We start from the raw sequence: 19,171 nt of genomic DNA on the forward strand, positions 1-19,171 counted from the left end.
AGTGCTACCATCTCCATTTTAATTCTTACCTAAGTATAAAAAACTGTTTAATCTTAGAACCGTTTTAACAAGAGCTTGGACCTTGGTAGGGGTGTCAAACAGCAATGTGCTGCATTGCTAGCCACTCAGCCAATGCTCTTTGAAATCTGACAAGCTTTGTATGGCGTTTGAGCTAAGATTTCGCAATCGATGCATATTTCGCTTGAAACCAAACCATTTTTAACTTGTTTTGACGCAAGGAATAGATAGTTACGCCCTGCTTAAAGTCCAAGGTCATGTTAAAATGGTTCTATATACGACTCTGGTATTGTACCAGAATTGTTAATAGGTATTGTAAAACCACTCGCCGAAAACCATCGGAATAGATTCAAGGCGATTTTTAGCAGTAGAACCATTTTAACAAGAGCTTGGACTTTGGGTAGTTGTGTGAAACAGCGTTGTGACGTAGGCCTGTCTATTTCATTGCAGGCCTATCAGCCCTAGATCTGTGAAATCAACAAGATTTGTCTAGCACTACGCAATCGGTGTATATTTCGCTTGAAACCACGTCATTTTTTACTTGTTTTGACTCAAGGAATACTGTGGTTTCATCAATATTCAAGGGTATCAATTTTTGTGGATAAAATGAAAATCACAGTTTCAAGGATACGTAAATTCGTGGCCAATGACCCTATCAATACAAAATGTTAATATAAATTGCCTTTCAATGAACATTTAATTTCGTGGATCAACTAAACAACGAAATACACGAAAATTGGTATTCAACGAATATTGATGAAACCACAGTAGATAGCTACGTCCAACCGAAAGTCCAAGGTCTTGTTCAAATGGTTCTAGAAGTATTTACAGAACTTGAATACTAGTATCTTTAAGCAATAATAACCTTTTTATAATTATGAATAAAATACAGATAGTACTAATTTAATCAAAATTACACATCCCATTCACTCACCGGATTCCGATACGTTTCACGCGACGTACCAAAAACGGGGTATATAGAGAAGTTCAAATTTTCATTAGATTGAAATACTACATTATATTAAAAGAGAAAAATGCTTGTCTAAATCACCATCTTATTAAAGTCAATCGGGCAAAATAAAAAAAAATATATCGGAAAAAAATCAAAGCATTCTGGCCAGCGCGCAAACCCTTCACATTTAGCGTGCCGCTAATTTTAGCAAAGCGTACCGTGCAAGAAGCGAACCGAATTTGCAAGAAACGAACCGTGCCGTGCAAAAAGTGAATCGAACCGAACCGTGCAAATGGCGTAGTAGTGTAGTACATTGTACATCAAGTTAGATTTAAATGCAGAATTTGCATTTTAGCTAAATGTACTACGCAATTGAAATATAGCACTTGGAGGCCACCGTACTCTCGACCTATTTTTTTTTTTAATCACAATACTGTGAATACTGTCTTATCTGCTGTGAGGGGAGATTGGGGAATTGACAGTACTTTAGAAAAGCACCTGTAAGAAATTTGACATGGCGTTATTCAGATGTGGACTTAAGTTTAGGGCACTCTCCGCTGCTCTCAGAAACAATGTTGCCTGCATGTCATCGCTTCCCCAGCCAATTAAGAACCCCGAAATCAAATACAATAAGGTAGGTCAAATTTAGAGCTGCAGTAAATCTCCGTGTAATTCGTGCAAAGTCATACCTTGAACACTGTTGAATAGAATTTTTTTTTAAAGTATTTACTTGTGAATGTTTGGTCTAAGTGGCATACAGCATATTGTGCAAAGATTGCAAAATACGTACACAATAGGGGTAACAGACCAATAGAATCGTCTATTATTTTTTAAAATTGTAAACAGGTGCGAGAAAAGTAGCTACTTGGTACAGATATTATGTAGATTTCAGTAGACTTTCACAGTTTTTCAAAACGCACATACAATTTAAGACGGTGATTTTCAACAAAACCACAGATATTAATGATTAGTGATCATAACTCGTGTTTTCAGTGAATACTGCGCAGTTTTGAACATAATTATGTACTTCCCTAATGATCAATACAATGTTTAACAAAGACTGCTTTTACATATCAATAGAGCTACCCTTTTGTTTTATGTTGTTATCCTATACTGTACACATTTATATTTAAAATAGAATTCATATTGTCCCATAGCATAAAATAACATATTTCAGTGACCATGCATGAAATTTTCTGGCATATATTCACAATTTTAAGCACGCAGAATTATATATGCATGTATACTGGTAGTGACATATATGTAATTGTTTACTGAAAATGGTTTATTGATTTAAAATGCATGCTGATAACATATTACTTTATAAATTGTCAGATTGTTGAATATAAAGAACAACAAAGGAAAACAAAATTATATATGCAGTCTGCATGCATATTTGAGTCATGCACATGTATAAGATTACATATCATTCATTATGGTCTTATAATGATATCAAGAACTGAAGAATGCATGAAGAGCTAACATCCGGGAGCGTCGACATAGTCACTGCAGGATTAAGTTGATAAAATTTAAAAATGTTTCTAATGGAAAAAATCAACAAGCATAAATTGAAATGTCAGTCTTTAACTGATGAAACTAGTTTAACTGTCCTTTCATTTATACCCAATGTATGTGATTTGGTGAGTACTGTAGAAGCATATATCTTCGTTGGGTCAAAATTTCGTTGTTTTTAAACCAAATAAGATTGCGTTGGCTTTTAATTTCATCATATCGTAATCTCTTTGCATTCATAAATACTTGGGTTAAAAATTCGTCATGGATTTAATTACGTTGATTTATATTGCCAGCATAAATAACGAAATTAAATCCTCAACAAATATTTCTGCTTCTACAGTAATTTCTGTTTTATATCTTTGGTACTAGCAATTTCATAAATAACAGACAAAATGAAATAAATGATGAATTTGTAACAGTTACACCTGTTTTGTAATTAAAAGGGGTGCCACAAATTTGCTAAGGAATTAATAGAACTGTTTGGCATGCTTCACTGACAAAATTCCAAATGAGCTAAACTCGATGTTTTTTGGTAAATAATCATTGATTCATGCATTCATGCAAGTCAGGGTGCATTATGAACCAGACCATTAAACACAAGCACCACAGCAATAAACCAACTTTCATTCTACACACTGGAATGGAGATTAAAATGTAATTTAATGAAACTGACATAAAACATACATATAGAGAGTATGTGATGTGTCACATTTAGGGGTAAAGCTGAATGGTGTCTGGATGTGTAGGATACACGGACAGGTAATGGCATGGGGTGAAGACTGTCAGATGTTGGTGGCCATTGACCATATCGAGATCTTTATGTAGAACCCAGTTTAACATGTATATATGCTCAGAATACCATATTCATCCTTATGAGGGCCCTTGATGCTTATTTAAACAATAAAATACTTTCTTTGGTGATTCATTCTGGATATGAAGGAAGCAACATGTGCGGATCCAGAAATTTTTTCCGGGTGGGGGGGGGGGGGTCCGATGGTTATTTGAGTTTGCTAGGGGAAGGGGGTCCAAGGCATATTTTTGGTAATTTTACAATGCAATTTAAAGAAATTTGAATTTTGCAGGGGGGTCTAGACCCCCCTGACCTCCCCTCCAGATCCGCGCATGAGCAACATTGCAGAAAAAATACATAACCCGCGTTAGTGGGTTGTGTTAATTTTTTCTGCAATGATCGCTACCTTCATAAACCCCAATAAATCATCAAAGAAAGCATTTTATTGTTTATATTAACATCTTTTTTTTAACTAATTAATGAATTTATCATTATGTAAAATTCACTAAATTGCTGCTAAATTACATGAGTATGTTAGCTAAAAGAAACAGCCAAATTAAACGTCTCCCGTGAGACTTTGAGTCTGACATCATGCTTATTTCATGCAGTCCTGATTTTTCTTTGGACGTTGTAGGTTTCGACCAATTGATAAACAGGGGATGTCAATTTCAGTCCTGTCAGTTTCAGCCACTGTAGATTTCGACCAATCGATTAATGGGGGTGTAGATTTCAGCCTGGCTGTTTCTATAAAGCTATGAATTAACTATAAGTTTCCGTAAGAAATAGAGGGAATAATACTTAGAGGATGTAAATATAAAAGAAAAGAAAAAAATGGGTATATTTTTAAAAATGCAGTTGCATATGCCACTTAAATTCATTGTAAGATTAAATTCATTGCAGTATCAGGATTAATAAAAGAAATGAAAAATAACCATAAGGTAATTTTATGTAATACATTTTGATGTGAAATTTGATTTCTTCGAATATTTAAATAGAATAGCCTTATAGTTATAATCACAACACTGCTTTATATTTAACAGCACAAACAAAAGTTTTATGAAATGTCATTTATTAAAATGACATAGAAAGGTTATACATGCATGTATACATGTATATATATATTTATATTTATTTGTACATTATATATGTATATAATACACTAATCAATAATGCAAAAGGGGGCAATCACAAAAATAATATTTTATTATATTACAATACAGGAATATAATGATCTCCCCCAATAATAATTAATTGAAAATCATTGTAAACTGATCAACAAGAGAAATGACACTTGACCATCAGGTAAATATAAGTCATATTTAAGAGGAGAGGCTCTTAATTCAAGTGGATCTAAAGAATTCCTAAATGGTAAATGACCTAAGGAGGGTTGACCTATGGTAGGTATGGTATGTTTCTCTCGTTTTGCATCCGTTTATTGCATCTGTTGTGTTCTCTCCACAGGTTTTCATCAACAATGATTTCGTAGACAGTCAGTCGGGGAAGACGTTCCCAACGATTAACCCAGCAACAGGGGAGGTCATCTGTCAGGTCGCTGAAGGAGATAAGGTGAGGATCCGGACGTTTTCTTACTATGTGGATCTTCAACTTTATTTCATTTACATCAAAGCAGAGAAATTGGCCAATGCCCTCTGTTTTATATATCCATTTCATTGCCTCCATTCACTAAGCAGACAGCTAAGGTGTTGTTTACAAAAACTCAACAGAACACAATGCTGAGGCTTTTTGTCAAGGGTCATTAATAATCATGACTGTGTCATTAACAGCTTAAACACTCACTGTACAGACCTGTTGGAAGGATTTTGATGGTTAATACAGATTTTTGTTTGAGATTTTTATATTTGTTTCATTTCCTTTTTCCTTCGAGAAGGAAACATTTTAAACTATGAGTATAAGGAAAAGATAGTTGCACATTTAATTGTGCATGGCTATGGTGATATTTGCATGCTACTCTTGATATAAAATGTCACTTTCAAGTTTTTGAAATATTCAAAATCTTTAACATTTTGACAAAGAACTATATTTGGTGTGGTCAGCAAATATCTGCCCAAATTTTAACCAATTCTTAAAAAGTATCATATAAAAAACAAATTTTCATGAATCATTGTACAAAAATGCCTATCAATTGAATTTTGATTTTAGTCTGACATCATTGCTCATTCGCTGTTTATTTATGATGTCACCTAAATGATCCAATTCCCACAATTTTGCAAACAAATGAAAATACATGTATTGTCATTTTTATTTTTTTTTTTTATATATTTTTCAGTTGGAAGTATAGTGCAGAGGTCTGCTGAAGTAGGATTTTAACATATATTTTTCTTCATATAATTATACACATCATTCTAAAAATTGGTACTTGAGCAAGCCTGTGCTCAATGTTTCCCAGTCGAAAATCACGGGAAAACACCCATATTTTGCTACAAAACAAGTTTATCAAAATAAGACTGTGGTAATAACCTTTTACACTTATTTTCAATATGATTTCAACTATCATTCACCTTATTTTTAAAGCTTTTCTAAAAAAAAACTTCAATTTATGGAACAAAAAATGCATAATACTGCTCATAGTCATTTTCAGCTTAAATTCGGTTGATTGATGCATGAACTAGCTGACAAACAGAATTTTTCCAGATAACTAGATTTTAGTCTACTTGATATAATTCTGTAGTTGATGTGTGAGAAGACCTAGAGAAAGCTGTCAAATTGAATGCTAGAATAATTACTTTAATCGCTGATCCTGTTAGGAGTATCCAATATTGATTATTTCTTGCAATCAGCATTGGATGAACCATCAATTATTCCAAACCAAAGTGTTTTTATGTTCCTAAATTTACCTTAATTTGTTATACATTTAATCAAGAAACATACTAGTGCCATTTGCTTATATATAGTGTGGGTTTAGAGGATATATGAGGACAAAAAAGGAACAAAGCTGGAAACTGGTTTGTTGATCAAACTCTAAGTGTGAAAATAATGGCATTGGTAGATGTGTTGTAAAATCATATCAATCCCCTCCACAGAGTATTCTTTCTTTGAATTTGCATGAACCTATTTACTACGGTAACTTTTAATCCACAATAATTACAGAATTTCATCTTGGAAGAAATATTATGTTTGATGTTGCATTTCACACATCTTGAAGAAAAATTGAAGGTCAGTCCTAAAGCCAGGTCCTCACATCTTAGCTAGCCAAGGGTTTCTGATCCAGACCGTTGCATGTTCGTGAGAAGCGGTGCGGATCAGAAACCCTTGGCTAGCAAAGAAGAGATTTTCGATGCTCCCATTTATATGACATCTAGTGATATATCATATAAACAGCAGCTTCGAGGATTTGATTTTAATCAGATTAAATTGAATATAGTTCTCAGAAATACCAAATAATAAACCGACCCTCTTTAATTAAAATTCCATGAACATAATTGGTGCATGTATTTGACTGGCATAAAATACACAAAGTGATACTTTAACAGAAGTATTAAAGACAAATATAGCAAAAATAAAGTTGCAACTCGTTTATAAGATGCAAGGTTGTTTGAGTTTGGAACACATGCCAACTATTTAACTACTTAATGTTACATGTATATATGGAATTTAAAATTTGACACATATTTGGCACAAAATGTTTTTTAAATTTCAATTCTAAAAATTTGAGATCTCTGTAATTTGCATGGCTGAGCAGCTATTCTTTCATGAGATTATTTTTATTTAAATCCATGTTTGCTATGAATATATCTCTCTAGTCCACCATTGTATGAAATATTTGGGGAGGGGAATTTACACACCACAGCATTTAAATGGAAGAACTGCAAGATTTTCAGAACATCAGTTCAATGAATGTTCAGTAAATGATTTCCTTTATCCAGCTTTAGACTTGTATTTGAATGTTTGGGATTTAAATTGATATCATGGTAACTGTTTTGTATGCTCCAACAAGCATTTTTGGTCCTCATACATTGAGGGAAATGAACTAAATACAAACAAAATGGCATTATGATTTCATGGGGAAAATTCGTCTCCTCCCAGCTCTCAAATGATTCATTGGTCCATTTTCTAATTTATTCATTGGAAAATCCAACTAAATAGCAATGAATTACTTTAACAACAGTTTTTTTTTCAGATTTTATGTAAATATGTACCGGTGTCATATAATATTTTGATACTGTGAAATATTGATTTTCCTTTCCTTTATTGCTTAAATACCAAGATAAATTACTTGGTTTTTTGTTTGTTCACTATATTGACCAAATAAGATATAAATAAGACATCAAATGAAACTGAAACAACAAAACTGAAATTTTAAGGATGAAAAGTGTGATAGCAGTGTAAATTAAATTGCTATTGAAGTTTCCTGTCTGATAGACTGAATTGCTTTGTTTCTTGAGTGCACAGATTTTTGTTAGTGAGTTGCTCTGTTTCCTGAGTGATATTAAGGAGTTGCTCTCTTTCCTATCAGATATAAATAGTACTTTATTCTCACAGTGATCAAAAAGCTGCAATGCATATATTGTATTAATATAAGTGAAAAAGAGAAAATGGCATCATGATATTTTTTTTTAGAATAAACAACGGTGCTCTGAGTCTATATGTCTCTGAGCCAACAAAATACATGATTGCATAATAGTGAGCCACCTTTGTATTAATTTTTATTTTGAAATAATTATGTACTATCATTTACATGTAAGATGCTATGGCCACACCTATTGTTATCACTGGTACCAACAGTACAACAACAGAACATATATATGTGTATCTTTTACTAAATTATAGAAAGATGTAGACCTAGCAGTGAAGGCAGCCCAAGATGCTTTCCGATTGGGATCACCATGGCGACGAATGGATGCTTCAGAAAGAGGTGTTCTTCTCAATAAGCTGGCAGACCTGATAGAGAGAGACAGAGTCTACATTACAGTGTGTATTAATTTGTGTAGTACCCCAAGTTCATTGAAATAAAAAAAATAAACTGTACTGTCACAGAGGTTAAAATTCTGCATGAAAAATTCCATGAGTGTTATTTAAACAATAAAATGCTTTTTTTGGTGATTCATTCGGGAAATGAAGGTAGCGACATTGCAGAAAAAATACATAACCCGGTAACGCGGGTTATGTAAATTTTTCCTGCAATGATCGCTACCTTCATTACCCAAATGAATCATCAAATAAAGTATTTTATTGTTTATATTAACATCTTTCTTTTAGCCAATTGATAAATTGATTATGAAAAGTAAGTAAAATTCACTAAATTACTGTTAATGTACGTAAGTACATTAACTTAAAGAAACAGCCAAATCGTCTCCTGTGAGACTTTGAGTCTGACGTCGTCATGATTATTTCGTGCAGTCCGTGATTTTTCCTAGGTAGTTGTAGGTCTCGACCAATCGATAAACTGGGCGTGTCAAGTTTGGTCCTGTCACTTTCTTGTCAGTTTCAGCCGCTTTAGATTTTGACCACTCAATAAACGGGGCATGTAGATTTCAATCTGGCTGTTTCTATAGAGCTATGAATTAACTATAAGTTTCCGTAAGAAATAGAGGGAATAATACTTGGTAGATGTAAATATAACAGCATTAGCCCTCTTGTTTTAATGTTTTCTGTAATTCATTGATTTCATGGTACCAAAAAATTAAAAAGAACAGGAGAAAAAGGCTATAGGGTTCAAAATGTTAAGTTGTCAGAAGATCAAAATATGATAACTTTGAGGTCTTGTCTCAGCTGTGTTTTCTGGCCATACTATAACAAAATTGATTTTAGAATGCCTGCAAATAGCAAGTGTGACATTTCATACATGGAAATCCTAATGTATTTTGATTAGTCTTTGGAAACACTTGACAATGGTAAACCTTATCATGTGGCCTTTAACGCGGATCTTAACCTGGTCATCAAATGTTACCGCTACTACGCCGGCTGGGCTGATAAAATCGAGGGCAAGACTGTGCCAGTGGGTAAGGAAATTATAACTCATTCAAAAACATTCTTTCTACAACTCTACTCTTGAATTAATTAAATTAATTATTTTAGACAATTAACTTTTTATTGGTACTTTTGTTAAAATATTGAAGAAATGATGCCAATTAAAGTATAAATTGAGTTGATTCCTGGCAAGTACTGGCAGTAGACTGTGTGAAGACTTTACATGTATTACTGTGTTTGATTTTGATTCACTTGTGGTTTTCAGCTGGAGATTTCTTTGCTTACACCAGACGTGAACCCGTAGGAGTTTGTGGACAGATCATCCCGGTATGTTTGGTCTTGCTTTTATCAATACAGGAATATACATGTATATGATAATCTGAATACAGAAAGACGGAAATTATTCCATGATAGTAGAAATCACTTCAAAGATGTACCTGAATATGTATTTTCTTCTGAAGATGTGCTATTTCAATTTTCGAATTAATTAAGATGTTGATAAAGAACTGTACTATCCAAATTGCAGATATATATCTTTTGTGTATTGTTTACAGTGGAACTTCCCCCTGCTGATGCAAGCCTGGAAGCTGGGCCCTGCCCTGGCTTGTGGTAATGTGGTTGTTATGAAGGTCGCAGAGCAGACTCCTCTCACCGCCCTCTACATTGCTCACCTGGCTAGAGAGGTATACAAAATATTTCTCACCTGGCCAGAAATGTACAAATTACATTACTCACCTGGCCAGATGTTTACATTGCACTGCTAAATAATATCAGATATTGATGAAACATGCTACATGTATGTGCATTTTAGAACTTTGATATACAATTGTCAAAACATTGCTCACTTGGCCAGAGAGGTCACCTGGCTAGAGAGGTATACAATACATTTCTCATTTAGCCAGATAGGTACAAATTACATTGCTCACCTTGCCAGATGAATAAATTGCATTGCAAAGTATTATCAGATATTAATGAAACATGCTATATGCATTTTTGAACTTTGATAAACAATAGTTAATACATCTGACCAGATACAATAGTAGGTACAAATTACATTGCTCACTTGGCCAGATGTATAAATTGCATTGCTAAATAATACCAGATACTGATGAAACATGCTACATGTATATGCATTTTAGAACTTTAATTTTATTTTTTTTGCAGGCTGGATTCCCTCCTGGTGTTATTAACATCATCCCAGGGTATGGCCCAACTGCAGGAGGAGCTATCGCCAGTCACATGGATGTCGACAAGCTGGCCTTCACCGGCTCCACAGAGGTAAGGGGTCACAGAGTTCATTGTATACAGGTGGTCACACAATTTGATTCATCTCAATTGTCTGATATTGCTCTCAGACAGCTCAATTAATTTGCATAGAGGTCACATTTGAATAATCTTATTATTTTTAAATAAAAGGTCATAATCTTTTTCGAAAAATTGAAATTTATGTTTCTTGAACACTGTGGGTAGAAGTAACAATAACAAGATGCCTGTTTCATTCCAAGCTTTTTCAGTGGAATTTTTAAATGTCTGCAGTAACAAAAACTCGAATAGTATGCTTATGTAGCATAATGATACATATTTCTGGAAGTAAGTACTTTTCTTGATGAAGTGGCCACCTTGAATGCTTATATTAGCTCAAATTTTGCTTTCAGAATTTCGCCAGTCACAATTTGATTGGTTTATTAAAAGGTCATTTGAATGTGACCTCCAAGCAAGTTGATTCAGATGTGCAAGAGCGATAGGGTACATGTATCAGATCAGCTGATTGTAATCAGAATGGTGATCAAAGAGTTCATTGTACAGGTAGATAATAAGATAGAGTTCACTTAATGATGTTCTTGATAAGACATGGATTCCTATAAAGTACTTTTAATCCTCTAAGCACACAACGAGGTTTCTAAGAGTTTAATGATGTTTAAAATCATAATTTTTGTGGTCTTTGAAACGTCAGTCTTTAATACGAAAAACAATGATGAATGTATAAACTCCAGGTGTACAGATATATGATGAAATTAAAACAGTGAGGCATGTAAATGATTAGTTTTAATCAAATCTTGAAACGGTGTACCAGGTATTGATTTGAACAGCGCTAGTAATACTGAAAATTTTATTTCAAAAAACCAATATCCGTGTCTACTTTCTACACTTACCGGTATGTGGTCACATGACTCAAACCTTGATTACTGACCACTAACTACAGTATGATAAAACCCACATTGAATAACTAAACCCACATTGAATAACTAAACCCACATTGAATAACTAAACCCATTAGTGAATAACTAAACCCACATTGAATAACTAAACCCATTAGTGAATAACTAAACCCATTAGTGAAGCATGTTTTGCGTATACTGATATTATTTGTTTGTTGTACTTAATTGAAGTGATGTATATTTAACATTAATATCGTGATGAATCAATTATTTGGAGATATTCATTATACCTACAATCAAAGCTGTAATAGTGATAAATATTGGAACGTATTTGGGCCAGATTATGCCGGAGGCCTATAGTGATCAGCCTATCTCAATGCTCAGACTTTATTATAAGACTGGAGATGGTCACCATCTCAATTATGTCTAGCTATTGTTTATGATGGGTATGATATATGCTTGAAATGATGTTTTTTGGTATATCAGTACAAAATGATACATTTATGACAGGTTGGACAAATTGTAGCTCAGGCAGCTGCCCAGTCCAACCTGAAAAGAGTGACCCTTGAACTCGGAGGGAAAAGTCCCAATATTGTTCTGGCTGACGCTGATAGTAAGTGTATACAAATCTCTTACTAGTTAATGACTGATAAGATAGTAAGTATAGACATATAGACTTATTTAACTGGAAGGAAAAGTCCCAATATTGTTCTGGCTGATGCTGATAGTAAGTGAATACAAATCTCTAACTGGATAGTGAATGATTAGATAGTAAGAATAGACAAATCTCTGACTGGATAGTATGTAGACAAAATAGTAAGTATAGACAGATCTCTGACGATAGTATGTAGACAAAATAGTAAATATAGACAGATCTCTGACTGGATAGTATGTAGACAAAATAGTAAGTATAGACAGATCTCTGACGATAGTATGTAGACAAAATAGTAAGTATAGACGGATCTCTGACGATAGTATGTAGACAAAATAGTAAGTATAGACAGATCTCATACTGGATAGTATGTAGACAAAATAGTATAAGTATAGACATATCTCTGAATGGATAGTATGTAGACAAAATAGTAAGTATAGACATATGGATAGCATGTAGACAAAACTCAGACAGTGCAATTCATGGGAAGCTTGCAATATGTCAATGCATGTTATAAGCATAGAGGAAGGTTGAAAATAATACAGGGTGCATCAAGTATAATGGATATATTCATTTGTTAGTTATTAATTTTTTTTTAAAAATGTCTCCTATTTTAAAGAAATTGGTTTTAATTGTTAAATAAGCTACATGGTAAAAATGTCTGATTATGTCTTTAAATGAAACATAGAAATGTCTCACTTTCAATTATTGAAGACCTGAAAAAAATCTAACTTCAATGATTCTCTCTATTTCATTGAATAAAGACATAGAAATCTCCTTCATATTTTGCTATTGTGACTGAATACACAGCAATGTCTGACTTTCAATTTCTTCTCCATTTCAGTGGAACAGGCTGTTGAAACATCCCACTTTGCCCTGTACTTCAATCAAGGACAGTGTTGTTGTGCTGGTTCCCGTACTTTTGTCGAGGAGAAAATCTACGACGAGTTTGTGGAGAGGAGTGCAGAGAGGGCAAAGAAAAGGACTGTTGGAAATCCTTTTGATTTGACCAAAGAACAGGGACCCCAGGTAGGGACTTGCAAAATGCTTTCACTTTTATGTTAGAATAGCCCTGTTTCACAAACTTGTACTAAGTTACAATTTATAGAACCCAAGATAACATGTTTGGAGAAACACCTATGCACTTTTAATATCACTCTATGTTTAAGCAATAAAATTCAAAACTAGATACGATCTCGTTACGAGTAACGAGTAGGTCTTCCGTTCAATTTTTTAAACGATACCATTAAAGTATCAAAGAAATTTCAGAATTTCCACTCAACCCCTCCATTTCAGATAATGTATACGATTGTTAACATCCTTTCAAATGCTTGACAAAGAGTTTTGCTTTTTCAAAGACAGCACATTAAAGATTTAAGATTTTAGTCCCCTAAATTCTCTAATGCGACATCAGTGGGTGTGCCAATGAGTTTTACAAACTAATATTGTTTTACGTCGACAACTTTGCTTCTATAATTCTTTACAAAATCTTGTTCGTTTTTAGGGTATTTGTAAGAGACTGTACGAGTCTCTTGGCCCTAATTTAAACGGCCAGCCCCTTTCCCTAGAGCTCATTTAAAAGGTCCCAGGAATACTAACATTTTTTGTTCTTACAACCACAACCACCTAAAATGGTTATTCATTTTTGAGATACAAATGATTGAATATCTTAGGAGCCAGTCCTCTAGATCCTTAATGGGGACAGACATTGGTGCTTTGATTAATGGAATCGATTTAAATCATCAATGCAAACATTTTCTCTTCTACAATGCTTAACAAAATATGTCTCCTTTTCTAGATATATTGCGTCCAAGTTTAAGTACTTTGGCCCCTAAAAAACTCATTAATTAAACTAAAAATTAATGGGCGTGGCATTGATTTTTTTCTGATAAATAATGGTATTATCAACAACTTTGCTTCTATAATGGATAACAATATCTTTATCGTTTTTAAGTTATTTGTAATAGAGTTTACGAGTCTATTGGCCCCTAATTAAAGGGGCCAGCCCCTTTTTCTTGATTTCTGTGAAAATGTCTTAAGAATACAAACATTTTCTATTTTAGGGGCTAGCCCTGTAGATCCCAAGAAGGGACAAACCTTGGTGTTTTGATATGTGGAATCGCTTTAAATCATCAATGCACACATTTTCTCTTCTATGATATCTAATAGAATATGTCTCCTTCTCTAGATATATTGCGTCAAATTTTAAGTACTTTGGCACCTAAAAATCACTCATTACGTAAGAAAGGGGTGTGGCAATGATTTTTGTTTGATAGATATTGGTATTATCAACAACTTTGCTTCTATAATGGATAACAATATCTTTATCGTTTTTAAGTTATTTGTAATAGAGTTTACGAGTCTATTGGCCCCTAATTAAAGGGGCCAGCCCCTTTTTCTAGATTTCTTTGAAAATGTCTTAAGAATACAAACATTTTCTATTTTAGGGGCTAGCCCTGTAGATCCCAAGTAGGGACAAACCTTGGTGTTTTGATATGTGGAATCGCTTTAAATCATCAATGCACACATTTTCTCTTCTATGATATCTAATAGAATATGTCTCCTTCTCTAGATATATTGCGTCAAATTTTAAGTACTTTGGCACCTAAAAATCACTCATTACGTAAGAAAGGGGTGTGGCAATGATTTTTGTCTGATAGATATTGGTATTATCAACAACTTTGCTTCTATAATGGATAACAATATCTTTATCGTTTTTAAGTTATTTGTAATAGAGTTTACGAGTCTATTGGCCCCTAATTAAAGGGGCCAGCCCCTTTTTCTAGATTTCTTTGAAAATGTTTTAAGAATACAAACATTTTTTGTTCTTACGCCCATCTTAAATTGTTGTTCATTTTCGAGATACAAATGTTTGAATATTCTAGGGGCCAGACCTGTAGATCCCTTATGGGGACAGACATTGGTGTTTTGATATGTGGAATCGCTTTAAATCATCAATGCACACATTTTCTCTTCTATGATGTCTAATAAAATATGTCTACTTCTCTAGTAATATTGCATCAAAGTTTAGGTACTTCGGCCCCTAAAAATCCCTAATTATGTAATAAATGGGCGTGGCAATGATTTTTTCTGATAGGTATTAGTACGATCAACAACTTTGCTTCTATAATGCATTACAAAATCTTTATCGTTTTTAAGTTATTTGTAATAGAGTTTAAGAGTGTCTTGGCCCCTAATTTAAGGGGCCACCCCCTTTTTCTTGATTTCTTTGAAAACGTCTTAAGAATACTAACACTTTTTGTTCTTACACCCATCTAAAATTGTTGATCATTTTTGAGATACAAATGATTGAATATGTTAGGGGCCAGCCCTCTAGATCCTTTATGAGGACAGAAATTCGTGTTTTGATATGTGGAATCAATTTAAATCATTCATTCAAACATTTTCTCTTCTATGATGTCTAACAAAATATGTCTACTTCTCTAGTGATATTGTGTCAAAGTTTAAGTACTTTGGCCCCTAAAAATCCCTAATTACGTAATAAAGGGGCGTGGTAATAAATTTTTCTAATAGATATTGGTACGATCAACAACTTTGTCTCTATAATGCATTACAAAATCTTTATCGTTTTTAAGTTATTTGTAATAGAGTTTTCGAGTGCCTTGGCCCCTAAATAAAGGGGCCAGCCCCTTTTTCTTGAATTCGGTGGAAAGAACTTTCAATTCTCTACCACTTTTGTTATATATGTCTTAACAAAATATCAACTGATAAAAAGATATAAATCAAAACGTATGACAATTTTTAAAGAAAATTCGTACCCAATTTTCGAGCCTAGGCGAGGTCCAAGAAATGGCACCATTAGCGTAATACAACATAATAGTGCACAACTTCAAACTATAGACTACCTATCCTGAAAATTTCATAGTCATATCTCTGATAGTTTCTGAGATCAACTCTGCACAAAATAGGTCGTAACAAATTACAAAATAGCTGATAAATCGGTACCGGAAGTGACGACACAAAAAATGAAAAAAATGTATGAAGTTTAGATCACACCTAATAATCTGTGAAAAAATGATTGATTTCGGTCAAAAGGTTTTCAAGAAATCGGGTGCACAAAATTTGGAAAAAAAAATAATAAGAAACAGTACGAAAACTATAAGGTCTTCCGCTGGAAACGGAAGACCTTAATGACAGTAAAAAACATATTTAAAGTTATATTTCATAACTGTTTTAGTTGTATCAATGAATAATTTTGTACACAAAATAAATTGACAATTGTCTTTAAGTAAAAGTATTTGGAATTTAATGATGACTGGAAACTTAATTAGAAACAACTATAATTTTGTATGATCCCAGGTGGACCAAGAGCAAACAGATAAAATCATGTCGTACATCAAGAGTGGAAAAGAACAAGGTGCCAAACTTGTGGCAGGGGGCAACAAGATGGGGGACAAGGGCTACTTCATTGAACCCACAGTCTTTGCAGATGTGAAGGATGAAATGAAAATTGCTCAAGAAGAGGTAAACTTGAATAAAATAAACATGATGTATTTTCCAGAATACCATAAATCATGTCTCGATTCTCAAGATTTAACTTTTTAACAGAGAGACATGTAGCAATGATATCAATGTTGTAAGTATACATGATGGTGTAATGAATAGTAAATAAAAATGCCTACAGGTCAGAAAACTGTTGATGCATGTAGATCAGAAAACTGTTGATTTATACATGTAGGTGATTATTTGGTTTCATGTCTTTCTTTGAAGATTTTTGGCCCGGTGCAGTCCATTTTGAAGTTCAAGGACATGGATGAACTGATTGAGAGATGTCACAAGACAATCTATGGACTGGCTGCTGCTGTTCAAACCAAGGACCTTGAGAAAGCACTACACCTCTCTAACACCTTGAGGGCTGGCACAGTCTGGTAGGTCAAAACAACACCAAATACAGGGATAGTAGAAAGAGGACAAGGTCAGAACATCACCAAATACAGGGATAGTAAATAGAGAGGTCAAGGTCAAAATATTACCTAATTCATGGATATAAGATAGAGAGATGAAGGTCAAAACACCACAAACTGTTAATACATGGATGGTAGATAGAGATGTCAAGGTCAAGACACCACCAACTGTAAATACAGGGATAGGTACATATTGTAGTTAGATAGAAAGTTCAAGGTCAAAACATCACCAACTGTAAATCGGTTAATAGAAAATGATAAAGTCAATGCCAATTTATCACTAACTGTAAGTTTATGGATAATAGATAGAGAGAGTCAAAGTGAAAACATCACCAACTGTAAATATTGGGGTAATAAAAAGAGAGGTCAAGGCCAAAACACCACCAACTGTAAACACTTGAATAGAAGATGTTTTGGTCAAACTTTGTTCTGCACGTTGTATTTAAAGATTAACCATGTCTTTATAAAAAATGTATACTTATTTATTAACAAATATTAATTAAATGTATATTCATTGACAGCATCCTTTAGAGAAAAAAAAGTTGACAAAGACTAAACCCTTTTAATGATATGTTCATTTCAAATTTCAAAATGTAATAATGACAGAAGTCTAAGAGAGGAAAAGCTTAATAGACGGTTTTAAAATTATGTTAAGTATTTGACTCATATTGCTCACACTGTATTGTAGTTAATTGTAAATTCTGTTACAGGGTGAACTGTTTTGACGTGTTCGATGCCAGCATGCCTTTTGGTGGATACAAAATGTCTGGTAACGGTAGAGAGCTGGGAGAGTATGGATTGGAGGCATACTCAGAAGTCAAATCCGTAAGTCATCTAGTTTGGCGGCACTAGAAAGCAAAAATCATTTCTTTAACTTCTTTAAAAGTACAGTAAAACTCGGTTATAGCGAAGTCCTAGGGCAAAAGGAATTACTTCGTTATATCTGTAATTATTTACCTATAACGAATTTGTAATAGTATCTCTAGCAATTTCACTATATACATGTTTTCTTTCACCAGGCTATTATTTTTGCTAATTGAGGCTAAAAATAAAAATACATTACTTTGATACCTTTAATATTTGGATTGTGAATTGAAAATATTATATGAAAATAAATTCATTCAACCTATTTTGTTTAATAGTAGTGCAAACTCTTTTAAACTGTAAAGAAATTCGTTATAAAGGTGTTAAATTTCGTTATTATTCATCTCTACGGGAATCAAAATCAGTTCGCTATATCCGTAAATTTGTTATATCCAAATTTGTTATAACCATAAAGTTTTGCAAAGATTTATTAAGAATTTAACTGGGGACTCCAAAAAAACTTCGATTTATCCAAGAATTTGCTATATCAGTGTTCGTACTAAACAAGTTTTACTGTAATTGAGCTAAACATATACTGTACAATTACATTAATTTTATATATAAACCAGCTGTAGTAAATATTCTGGAGATGAAAAGAAATTTTTGTAGAGAGAATATTATCAGAATCAATAGATTGGTGGAAATTAAGATTAATGACAATAAACATCAACTGAATGTATAGTTATGTGTATACATCATAAATAGAATGACACTGCAGAATTCTCTACAAATGTTCATTCCAAAACATAAGAAAACTTCATGCATTTCAAATTCACATGTTTTTTGTCCATTTATCTGTATACTTACAAATACATTTATTTTCAGGTTGTAATCAAGATTCCACAGAAGAATTCCTAAATCTCAGAGATCAGAACAAGTGCTGTGGCTGTTTTTGTACAGAATTTCATTAGTGGAATTTAATAAGTGCTTTAAGCGTACATTTGTTGTCTGAAATATTTATGTACATTTATTTGCTTTACGTACAGTGTACATTATTTACTCATGCAAGTGCTTTATGATGTTGTGTACAGTAGTACATTTTCTAACTTTTGTTTCACACCACCCTACAGTTGATTTTTATGTGTGTTTACAAATGACTAATATTCACTATAGCTGGTTTATAAATAAATGTAATTGTACAGTGTATGTTTACCGTAGCTTAATTACTTTTTAGCTCACCTGAGCTGAAAGCTCAAGTGAGCTATTCTGATCACATTTTGTCTGTCGTCCGTCTGTCCGTCCGTCTGTCCGTCTGTCTGTCCGTAAACTTTTCACATTTTCAACATCTTCTAAAGAACTACTTGGCCAATTTCAACCAAACTTGGCACAAATCATCCTTAGGCAAAGGGGATTCAAAGTTGTGAAAAT

General features: G+C 33.4%; 1 protein-coding gene across 1 annotated transcript; it reads left to right on the forward strand.

Annotated features, from left to right (window-relative positions):
• The first annotated feature begins 1,374 nt into the window (after positions 1-1,374).
• LOC128177101 (aldehyde dehydrogenase, mitochondrial-like) lies at positions 1,375-18,976 on the forward strand. The gene is made up of 13 exons (XM_052843650.1): positions 1,375-1,604; positions 4,737-4,841; positions 8,064-8,204; positions 9,106-9,235; positions 9,469-9,530; positions 9,758-9,886; positions 10,368-10,481; positions 11,873-11,975; positions 12,859-13,043; positions 16,335-16,499; positions 16,746-16,903; positions 17,650-17,764; positions 18,629-18,976. Exons 1-13 carry the CDS (start codon positions 1,485-1,487, stop codon positions 18,659-18,661), a joined length of 1,560 nt encoding a protein of 519 aa, XP_052699610.1. The 5' UTR covers positions 1,375-1,484; the 3' UTR covers positions 18,662-18,976.
• The last annotated feature ends 195 nt before the right edge of the window (positions 18,977-19,171 follow it).

The sequence above is a fragment of the Crassostrea angulata genome, chromosome 3 (assembly GCF_025612915.1).
Source record: "Crassostrea angulata isolate pt1a10 chromosome 3, ASM2561291v2, whole genome shotgun sequence".
Lineage (NCBI taxonomy): Eukaryota > Metazoa > Mollusca > Bivalvia > Ostreida > Ostreidae > Magallana > Magallana angulata.